This window comes from Xenopus laevis, chromosome 1S (assembly GCF_017654675.1).
Source record: "Xenopus laevis strain J_2021 chromosome 1S, Xenopus_laevis_v10.1, whole genome shotgun sequence".
NCBI classification, from domain to species: domain Eukaryota; kingdom Metazoa; phylum Chordata; class Amphibia; order Anura; family Pipidae; genus Xenopus; species Xenopus laevis.
Window position 1 is genome coordinate 81,314,102 of NC_054372.1, and position 11,770 is coordinate 81,325,871.

Sequence of the window (11,770 nt, forward strand, 5' to 3'; positions counted from 1 at the left end):
AGTATAGGTTTTCCATGTTTTCCCTTTTATTTTACAACTGTTTGTAATCGTATTATTGAATGTATGTCTCTTTTTGTAACATCTTTTTGTATATTGCACTGTTATACCTTTTATAATATTAAAGAGAATTTAATAAGATTGTCTTTGATGCTCTAAACGAACCTAGCCTGAAAGAGTTGAGCCTTAACCCTCTGCATACTGAAGTACTTGTTGAGTCAGTAGGAACTAACTGACTATAGTGAGAGAGTGTTAATGCATTGGTGTATTGTGAGTTATTACCTGTTAGCGAGAACAGGGGAATAGTCACACTAGGTTTCTATCGCCTGTGAATGATAGATGGTGGCAGCGAACGAGTTTTGTGGGTGTTGGTTGGTGTTTGGGGTGCTTTTGTGTTAGTCTAACCTGTGTGCAAGGTGGGTGAGAGACTGAGTGAGTGACCCCTGATAGCCACACCTAAAGTCACGTGCGGTTGGAAGTACCGTGTTCGTGACAGATTGGTAGGCAGCGGTGGCATATTTTTTATTTAGAGCATTAGTGCTTGGGTTAAGTCATTAAACCTTGCACTAAAGAACTGTAAATCCTTGCGAGGAGTTTACAGTCTTCAAAGACAAACTCAGTGCATACTATTTTTATTAAGACATACTTGCAAACAGTTTCCCTTCCCTTCTTGTTTTTCTTTTCTATCTTTTATTTTGGCAAAGTGTTGCAAGATGGCAGCATTTTACAAGAGGCAGACCAAGGAGACCCTCATCAATCTCTGTGAGCAAAGAGGAATTGATGTAGCGGACAAATCAAAGGAAATGTTGATTTGTGCCTTGGTGGAAAAGGAGCAGCAGAACTACACACCTGAGTCAGGAGACTATGCAACTCAGGATGTCCCAGTGATGAACTCTGTTCCTGGATCCTCTCAGCGAGAGGACAGTTCTAGCTGCAGTGGGCAGGATGACAGGAATTCATCCCTGCAAGCAGCTTTGCAATTGTTGGGTTCAGATGACCCCCAGCTGCGTCTTCAACTTATCCTGCAATATCAACAGGCAGAAAGAGATGCAGCAGCAGCAGAAAGAGATGCAGCAGCAGCAGCAGCAGAAAGAGATGCAGCAGCAGCAGAAAGAGATGCAGCAGCAGCTGAAAGGCAGGCAGAACGACAGCATCAACTGGAGTTAGCAAAGCTCCAGCAACAAAACTCACACCTACCGTCCATGGAACCCAGGGTGGCCCATCCTTTCCATATTTCCCATGACAAATTCCCGACCATGGAGAAGGATGGAGATATGGACACCTTCCTGCGTGGGTTTGAGAGGACTTGTAGACAGTACCAACTGCCCCGGGAACAATGGGCAAAGTACCTTACCCCAGGGTTAAAAGGCAAAGCCCTGGAAGCCTTTGTGGATTTACCACCAGAGCTCGATGGGGATTATGATGCTATCAGACAAGCCTTAATTGACCGTTACAATCTTACTCCAGAAAGATATAGGAAACGGTTTCGTTCCCTACAAAAAGGCCCTGCTGACAGCTATGCAGATATCCTAAGTAGTTTGAAAACTACCTTTAAGCAATGGGTCTCTGGACTGGATGTTACCACAATTGAGGATTTAACTGATTTGATGGTCAAAGATCAGTTTCTACACATATGTCCATTGGAAGTACGGCAGTTTGTTATGGACCAGGAGCCTAAAACAGCAGACCAGGCTGCTAAGCTTGCTGATACTTATGCAGCTAGTCGGATGCCAGAGCACCGCAGAGCATCTGTACCAAGCTACAAGGAGCGATCAACAGGAGGAATCGCACAAAGCAGTCCACAGTCTGGTGAGAATTCATATTTTGGGGGGTCTGTTGCAGCTGTGGGGCAAAAGGATACCCGCCGATGTTTTTCCTGCAACCAGATGGGCCATGTGAGGACTGACTGTCCACATAAGAAGGAACCAACTTCACCTGGACAGCCTGTTGTGATGCTTGTGTCTGGTAAGCCTGAGAATCTACATCATCATATGCAGTCTGTGATTGTGGGGGACAAAGTGACTCAGGGACTAAGAGACTCAGGTTCTAATTTTTCTCTGGTGCGTCCAGAGATGATAAAAACTGGGGACATTATACCTGGAAAGACTTTGTCCATAAAGGGAGTGGGTGGGAGCCACCCAAAGGTGCCTGTGGCAAAAGTTTTCTTGGATTGGGGTGCGGGGAGAGGTCTAAGGGAAGTGGGTGTAACTAATGAAATTCCTGTAAATGTCTTGTTGGGGAATGATTTGGGTTACATGATAACTGCTTTTGTGCCCTATGACCAGGTCTCACTAGGTCCAGCCGCGCTGGAGTGTGGCCACCCACCTCAACAGGTAATTGTAAAAAGTACAATGCAGCAAAGTAACTGGGAGGGAGGACTGGGAGGCAGGAGCCAGAGTCAACCAGTGCCTGAACCAGTGTTGTCCCAAAGTAGGGATAAGAAGGGAGAGGGGGAGGAGAGGTTTCCCCTAGGAGTCTCCCTGGTGCAGCCCGGTAGTATACCGGCAGTGAGGGATTTCCAGCGTGTAATCCCTGATCCTGTACCCAAAATGCCTGAAGTCTTGAGTGGGGGTCAGCAGCTACGCCAAGCTCAGGAGTCAGTGCAGAAGCATGAGGGACAGGTGGTTAGGACTCAGAGTAGGGTCCTAGTGGATAATGCCACTCAGACTGGGGAGAGTGATGGTAGTAGTGGGCCAGGAATAGCCCTCATGCCAGAACCAGTACTGAGGGGCGGTCAGGTGGTCAGTACTAAGGAGGAAAGGCTGACAGTACCAGGAGTTGCTCCCAAGTCAGATAGCAACAAAGTAGTTTTTCCAGAAGTCCAGAGTATTAAGGACAAGCCCAGTGGTTTATGCCAACCCAAGACTAAGCAGGTCAGTGGAGACCAGGGTGGCATCAAGGGGGTGGGAGGCCTCCAACTACTTTCTATGTCTAGGCCCAGGGAATGGGAGATTAGAGATAGGCTGGAGGGCCCCTCAGTGAACAAGGTGGGAGGCCGCCAGCTAGTTTCTATGTCTAGGCCCAGGGAATGGGAGATTAGAGATAGGCTGGAGGGCCCCTCAGTGAACAAGGTGGGAGGAATAGGTCAGATGCCTGAGGAGAGCAGTGATAGACCATTGCCTACTATGCAAACCTGCACTCTGTCCAGAGACAGTGCAGATAGAGGCAAAATGGGAAGTATACCTACATCAAACCAGTCCAGTACCTGGGATTATACTGATACAGCCCTCAAGGAACAAGACTTTAGGCCGGGGAGGTAGCCTGATCCCTCATACTGTATAACATGAATGGATATTTCGATAATGACCTGGCTATGGTTATGGATTTATGTTTTATTGTGGCAAGGTTAAGAGTGACCTGTAAGTCAATCTCCCCTTGCTCACTCTAAAAAGGGGAGGTGTCATGATACAGGCCTGTAATCCTATATACTAACCGAAGGCCTATCTATGTCCCGAGTGGAGGGGAGGCAGATGCGCACGCAACTTCGGTTAGGATCTATGAGATGCGCGCGCAACTTCAGCCGAAAGACATAGATGCGGCCTTCGATTAGCAGATGTGCTGGAAGGTTAGGATCAGAACAGGTTAGGATCGGGGAGGCAGATGCGCTGGAAGGTTAGGATCTAGGGAGGCAGATGCGCTCACCGTCTCCTTCTGCCTCCCGCCGCCTCTTCTTTCCTGCTCACTCAGGCGGCGACCGCTGGAAGGTTAGGATCTAGGGAGGCAGATGCGCTCACCGTCACACTAGGGGAACCGGTTGCGTACCTGCACGAAAGTCTGTATAAGCGTCGGCCATCTTGCTACTCCTCTGCGACTTTGTCATCCGCCCACTGCCAAATGCGCCCACTAAAGTCTGTATAAGCGTCGGCCATCTTGCTACTCCTCTGCGAGTTTGTCATCCGCCCACTAAAGTCTGTATAAGCATCGGCCATCTTGCTACTCCTTTGCAAGTTTGTCTAATGGCGGCGCTAGCGTCACTCTAGGAGGGGAACCGGTTGCGTACCTGCACGAAAGTCTGTATAAGCGTCGGCCATCTTGCTACTCCTCTGCGACTTTGTCATCCGCCCACTGCCAAATCCGCCCACTAAAGTCTGTATAAGCGTCGGCCATCTTGCTACTCCTCTGCGAGTTTGTCATCCGCCCACTAAAGTCTGTATAAGCGTCGGCCATCTTGCTACTCCTTTGCAAGTTTGTCTAATGGCGGCGCTAGCGTCACTCTAGGAGGGGAACCGGTTGCGTACCTGCGTGGGTGGCCATTTTTAGCAAAACGGGCTATATTATCTCCAAAAAATATTGATGTTGACATGATAAACAACCAAGTGATTGCATTACTTCCTGGACAAAGCTGTGTCTTTCTGAGTACTGACTGTATTGATTCTGAAGACGAAAGTGAGAAACTTAACTTCCCATTAGAATATTTAAACACTATCAACAATGCTGGATTACCACAACACAATCTTATACTCAAAGTAGGAACAATAGTCATGCTGTTAAGAAACCTTAAAGGAGAAGGAAAGGATTTACATGAAAATCCCTTTAATATAATTACCATACTTCTGCCTCCCAAACAGCTATAGCAGTTCTTCTGGATGAGCATTATTTATCCAGCTTGCTGTCTTGAAAGTAAGCCCTCTCTTAAATAGATTGCAGTTGCCATTTTCAAGCTGCTGACATCACTTCCGCCCGTGTCTCCTACACTGTAAACTGCAGCTTTAGGGAGAGGGGCTGTGCAGGACTGTCTTGAAAAAACAGAGGAGAGTTCCGATTGGACAATGGGATTAAGTGGGCGGGGCTAACGAGGGCAAGACTTTCAGCACGTACAGGCTGAATATGCTAATGAAGAAAAAAAAAAAAACGGCAGCAGCAGCTCAGCAGTGAGGTGCGCATGTGTTTGCCCGGGGAAATCTCTGTTGGAGGAGAAAGGAAGCAGCTCTGGATTGAAACAGGTACCTAATAGCAGGACCTGACTTTGCCATTACAAAGTCAAACTAAGCAACATTACATTGAGCTGGGGGAATATGTTAGAGACTATATTAAGGCTGAGATTTTTAGGGAATGTTGTTTAGAGACTTTCCTTCTCCTTTAAGGGTAGGGGCACACGGCGCGATTTCGCCGCGATTCTGCGCTAAGCGAGTTGTCGCTGCGTTTTTTAAGCCGAAATAGCTTTGCTAACTTTGGCGCTGGCGTCAATGCAAATCGCGGCAAAATCGCTGCGCTAATTCACACGCGGCGATTCGTTTTCTATTGTCGTCCGAAGTTGCCTCGCTGAGCGTTTCCGGGCGACAGTAGAAAAAGAATCGCCGCGTGTGAATTAGCGCAGCGATTTCGCCGCGATTTGCATTGACGCCAGCGCCAAAGTTAGCAAAGCTATTTCGGCTTAAAAAACGCAGCGACAACTCGCCCAGCGCAGAATCGCGGCGAAATCGCGCCGTGTGCCCCTACCCTAACACTAAGCAAGGTTTATGTAACGGTACACGGTTGGTTGTGAAGAGCATGAGACAAAATGTTATCAAGGCAGAAGTGCTTACAGGATCCCATAGCGGTGATACTGTTTTGATTCCCAGAATTGACCTTACCAGTTCTGACCAGGAATTACCTTTTAAACTTAAACGACGACAATTCCCCATTAAGGCTGCATTTGCCATGACAATCAACAAATCACAAGGACAAACATTGGATAAAGTCGGCATTTACCTATCTGAGCCTGTGTTTGGTCATGGTCAACTTTATGTTGCATTTTCAAGAGTGCAGCGTTCATCTGATGTTAAAGTCAAGATTTTAAGTACAGCTCACCAGGGAGAACTCATTCAAGGACAGGAGAACATTTTCACAAAAAATGTTGTTTATAAAGAAATTTTTCAGTAACACTTTACTACCAATAAACTCAAAATTTAAGAATTCTAATAGCAGATAGGTAATAACAAGCAATAGGCACAGATTCACTCTACATCCCCACAAATTAGCGTCGCCAGTTGCTGCCTGGGGATGCCGAGTGAATCAGCACCCATCGCATTTTGCTGCCTCACTGTTGTTACCATTCTTTCATTAACGATTCTTTAGAGAATCGGGGGTTTACTGGTAGTTAATAAAACAGGCCAAGGTATCATGAGAAATATTTCTGCCAACATCTAAATCAGACACATAACAGGCCTCTTTTCACTATGGTCAGAGGGGTCAGAGCTGTAATTCCCTCCTCCATACCCTGGCTGATAAGAGCCATTCCATGGGGAGGGGGGAAGCCCAAGGAGTGAGAACTTAAAGTTCCCAGCAAGACCCTCAAAGGTGAAGTAAAGGTTACATATAATGTATACTCCAATATATTTATCCTTACAGAACCCATACCTGTTGTACCAACAGTATAAAAAACTGATGATGGGTTCAAGGCAATTTCATCTTTCCAACAAGTCCAAACATGACTAGGTTTGGTACTCTGTATATTAGATGTGAATATCTGGGCAGGGGCAGGTCACAAAGTATTGATGTTTAGTATCTATGGAATCCCAGAGAGAATTAATAACCAATGAATATAAAATCATCTCTCTCCTATGTTCCAATGGAGAGTTATGGTCATTATATTCTTGGTCCAGTTCCTACTCACAGGAGGTCATAAAAACTCAATCTGTGTCCTGCTAGGCCACACCCCCTTACATTCCTGAGGGAGGGGGAGTGTGCAGTTACCTGATGCCCTGAAATCACTGATAAATAGTCAGCTCTTCTGATTAAACTTTGGATTTACTTTGGAGGACCAATTGCGATTGGAAGTTATCCCGTTTGTTTCCCCTTGCCTCCAGGACCAGGAATTCTATATCTTTGGAGTTAAGTATAGGTTTTCCATGTTTTCCCTTTTATTTTACAACTGTTTGTAATCGTATTATTGAATGTATGTCTCTTTTTGTAACATCTTTTTGTATATTGCACTGTTATACCTTTTATAATATTAAAGAGAATTTAATAAGATTGTCTTTGATGCTCTAAACGAACCTAGCCTGAAAGAGTTGAGCCTTAACCCTCTGCATACTGAAGTACTTGTTGAGTCAGTAGGAACTAACTGACTATAGTGAGAGAGTGTTAATGCATTGGTGTATTGTGAGTTATTACCTGTTAGCGAGAACAGGGGAATAGTCACACTAGGTTTCTATCGCCTGTGAATGATAGATGGTGGCAGCGAACGAGTTTTGTGGGTGTTGGTTGGTGTTTGGGGTGCTTTTGTGTTAGTCTAACCTGTGTGCAAGGTGGGTGAGAGACTGAGTGAGTGACCCCTGATAGCCACACCTAAAGTCACGTGCGGTTGGAAGTACCGTGTTCGTGACACACAGCATAGACCAATACCACATACTATGAAAGGACAGATTGCAAGGGGTAAATTACCTGGTCAAATATGGCAAATAGATTACATTGGTCCATTGCCAAATAGTAGAGGATGGGAATATGTATGTACTGCTGTAGATACATTTTCAGGTTATTTAATAGGTTTTCCTTGCAAAAGAGCTATCCAGATAAATACAATCAAGACTCTGGAATTGATAATACAATATTATGGTTTGCCTTTACAAATACAAAGTGATAACGGATCACATTTTAAATGAAAAATGATAGCAGAGTATTGTTATAACAACAACATTGATTGGATATATCACATACCATATTATCCACAAGCTGCTGGGTTAATAGAAAGGATGAATGGTTTGTTAAAAGAGCAATTGAGGAAACAAGGTCATGGCACTTAAGAAAATTGGAGATAATTTACAGGGTCCTTTGCAAATATTAAATAACAGACCAATTACTGAGAACGAAACTCCTTTAATGCGTATGTTAACCCCATATTTGCAAGTAAAGCCATTACAGGTTCATGCTACTGTCAGTTATTGGGAAATTAAAGAAGGAGCATTGGCCCCTTACAGAGCAACGCCAGATGCTGCAGGTTTAGATTTGCATGCTTATGCAGCAAATACAGTTGCTCCACAACAAGTGGGAAGGAATAGGAATTCAAATTCCTCAAAAACATTTTGGATTAATTTGTGCCAGATCAGGATTAGCTCTTAATGATATTCAAGTATTAGGAGGAGTTATTGATGCAGATTATCAAGGAGAAATCAAAGTTATTTTACTGAATTCAAGTGATGCTGATTTACTTATACAAGCAAAAGACTGTATTGCTCAAATAATCATTATGCCAGTCTATCATGGGCCAATATATAAAGGAAATCCTCCAACTGTGTTAACAATAAGAGGTGATAAAGGTTTTGGAGCTATGGGAATTCAAAGTGGTGCAAAAATTTGCATACAGCACCCAAATAAACAACCAGAACCTGCTGAAGTAATTGCAGCAGGAAAAGATAATGTTGTACTAGTAATCAGGTAAAAAGTAGTGTAGGACCACGCACACCCTATAGAAGTTAAGAGACGCCTGGTGCACAATGGTAGAGGCTCGGCAACCTCACAGCAGGAAACAAGTAAGCGACATCCAATGGCACACAGGTCTACAGGAATTCTTCCAAAAATTCTTTATTTACGGATTGCAAATGCAACGTTTCGGGGAACAAAAATCCCCTTTGTCAAGCATATGAATTCAGAAAAAAAGTGCATACATATAACCAAATCAATTATTCAATTAGTGTGTCATACCAAACTAGCCAATAGTGTGAAATAATTAATTGTCCAATCAAAAAGAGTGAACCTGCAGCACAATACACCCACTTTTGTAAGAATTATACAATTCAGTTAAAATGGTAAATGCATAGTTAAAAAACATTTTTAATACTAAAAAATTGCAATATTACTGCATCCAATAAAACTACTATGTGAAGTGATACCATAAATTACATAAAAAGCACAATATCTGCAAATACAAAAAACAGGTGTTTATTCAACACTACTCCCTCCTACAAAGAATTATAGTATAGAAAAAATTAAATATATTAGTTATACAAAAATAGAAGGGTACATAAGAATTTACTCTTACCCTATAGAGGGATTACTGGAACAAAGAGAAGCTGACCCTAATACATAAATAAACCCGACCATGTGGGTATGTGTTGATCATCTGTAAAAGACAAAAAAGAATATTTTTGATAAAACAATAGCTATAAAAATATTTTACAAAAAGCAAGACATGTTGAAATCTTCATTGAGCCCTTTCGGATCACGAGTCTGCAGAAACCAAATCCAAAAACACTCTCTTTGGAGTAGCAGCCTTTTAATGTCCTGTCCTTGCCTAGCAGTTACTTTCTCTAATATCTGCCATCTGACTTGTGACACCTGATGCCCTTGAATAAAAAAGTGTTTCGCCAATAATGTTTCTTTTCTTGTTTTGCCCTTTTCCTTAACCGCACCAGCATTCTCTGGTTTAAAATGTCTTATTACACATTTATGTTCATTTAAACGAACTTTGATCGGTCTTGTGGTTTGGCCCACGTAGGCTTTACCACACGGGCATTTAATGCAATATATAACATTATGGCTGTCACAGGTGGAGAAACAGTTAACAGGGTGTTTAGTCCCTTGTGACGGATGTACCACTACATCACCAGCAATAATGCCATTACAATGTCCGCATTGTCTACAGGGGAAAGTCCCCTTGCTATTCGTGGTTAAATGGAGATCGAAATTTTGAGTAGGTCTAGGTTTAATAAGGTCCCCGATGTTTCTGCCTCTTCGATACGAGAATACAGGGGGAAGATGAAATAAATGTCCTATTTTCGGATCAGCTTGTAACAAGCCCCAATGTTTTAAGATAAGTCTCTTACACGCAGCAGAATTAGTATTAAAGGTAGAAATAAAAGGGACTCGGGTGCTGTTAACACCTGTTTTCTTACACTTCTCAAGGGTGTCTCTCCTAGGTATCCCTGCCACTTCATTCTTCACCTGCAATAAATTACCTTTATTGTAGCCCTTGTCTGCGAATTTATCCACTACCTTGGTGGCTTCCAAATCAAACAGTGCATCGTTATAAGTGATACGTCTTACTCTTAATAAATTAACTCTTGGGGAGACCTTTAAACACCCCAGGCGGATGATGGATAGTAGGACACACCAAATTATTTTTATCCGTCGGTTTGGTGTACACAGATGTAACAAACCCATTGTTTTGTAGTTGGATGTTCACATCCAGAAAATGTATTTCACTATCATGTGATTCATATGTAAATTTAATAGAGTTGTGCACACTGTTCAAATAATTAACAAAATTAGATAGATTATCCAGACTACTTGTCCAAAGAAAAAACGTATCGTCCACATACCTCACGAAGGAGTGTATGTGGCGGGCATACTCAATCTGTGAAAAAATGTATGTTTGCTCAAAATGATCCATAAAAATGTTAGCGTACGCAGGAGCCATGTTGGCCCCCATTGCGCAGCCTTGTATCTGTAAATAATAATCATTTTTAAATTCAAAATAATTATTCAATAAAACGTTTTCAAGCAGTGTGCACACAAAATTAATCATGTAAGTAGGTGTTGATCCCTTTGATAAGTAGGTCCGAGTACATTCGATGCCTTCCTCATGAGGAATTGAAGTATATAAATCCTTTACATCTAATGAACAGAGAAAAAAAGGTTCATCTGGCAACGAAATGTTCTCTAACCTACATAAAAAATCACCAGTATCAACTAAACAGGGCTTCAATGTAGGTAAAACCTCCTGTAGGTAACAGTCAACAAAAATAGCCAAGGGCTGCCAAATAGAACCTACGTTAGACACAATAGGTCGCCCTGGGGGATTAACCAGATCCTTATGTATTTTCGGCAGAAAGTAAATATACAGTGTTTTGGGATTCTGGGTCAGCAACAGTTTAGCAATTTCATCAGAAATAATCCCATCAAGCGTAGCCTCATTTAACAGAATATTTACTGTCTCCTTAAATCGCAAAGTCGGATCAGCATTAAGTTTTGTGTAATGTAGTGGGTTACTCAGTTGACGCTGGGCCTCGCATACATAGTCAGTAGTGTTAAGCAATACAATACCACCACCCTTGTCTGCCTTAGTGATAGTTAATGACTTATTTGCCTGTAGTATTTTTAACGCATCCCTTTCCGCCTTATTGAGATTATTATGAACTTTGTTGCTTTTACTCTGAGGCAATTTACCAAATTCTTGTAACAATACAGATTCAAATGTATCTATTGCAGGAAATCCCCCAGGTGGTGTAAAGTTACTTTTTGCTGATAATTTAGATCTTAAATTTAGCAACATGTTATCCTTCTGTACAGAAAGCGGTTTATCTGCAAAAAATGCTTTCAATTTAAGCGAACGAACAAACCTGAAAACATCAATAGTTAAAGCAAATGGGGATACAGTGTGAACATGAATAAAATTTAACCCCTTGTTTAAAGTCTTAAGTTGTAGCGGAGTCAGTTCGTGAGAAGAAAGGTTATACACCATATTTACCTCCGCTGGTGGTATGGGCGTCTGCGACCCCTCCAAGTTGGAGCCGGCTTTTCTGCGACCCCTCCGAATCTTCGCTTTCTGCAGTCCGACCTTTCCCTAAAAAAGGAGTAGAGGGAGTGGAAGTGAGTTGAGATGATGCCGAGGAACCAAACTCCTGGTCTGATGAGCCAGCAGAAAGAGAGGAAGTCCCGCCATTTGATCGCTGCGCTGTGCTCCGTGAGTTGCGGAATGCCCGTCTGGTCTCCTTCCAGGTGTAAACTTCTCCGCGTTCGTAGTCTCGAGTGTCGCGTTTGAATTTGCGCAGTTTGACTTGGAGGATTTCCTGTTGCAGTTGCGCCATCTTGTGTTCCAGATCCTGCAGCCTGCTTTCGTCCGCGTCTATTGTAG

The 11,770-nt window shown here is 43.0% G+C and overlaps 1 protein-coding gene across 1 annotated transcript; it reads left to right on the plus strand.

The window, feature by feature from the left end:
- Positions 1-596: 596 nt before the first annotated feature.
- Positions 597-3,514, plus strand: LOC121399350. The gene is made up of 2 exons (XM_041579832.1): positions 597-2,984; positions 3,069-3,514. Exons 1-2 carry the CDS (start codon positions 711-713, stop codon positions 3,255-3,257), a joined length of 2,463 nt encoding a protein of 820 aa, XP_041435766.1. The 5' UTR covers positions 597-710; the 3' UTR covers positions 3,258-3,514.
- The last annotated feature ends 8,256 nt before the right edge of the window (positions 3,515-11,770 follow it).

What these genes read in the sequence shown, in the direction of transcription:
- LOC121399350 (XM_041579832.1), top strand. Translation starts at nt 711, where the DNA reads ATGGCAGCATTTTACAAGAGGCAGACCAAGGAGACCCTCATCAATCTC. An exon ending in AGGGCCCCTCAGTGAACAAG is followed by an intron (nt 2,985 to 3,068) that starts GTGGGAGGCCGC and finishes TCAGTGAACAAG; the next exon opens with GTGGGAGGAATAGGTCAGAT.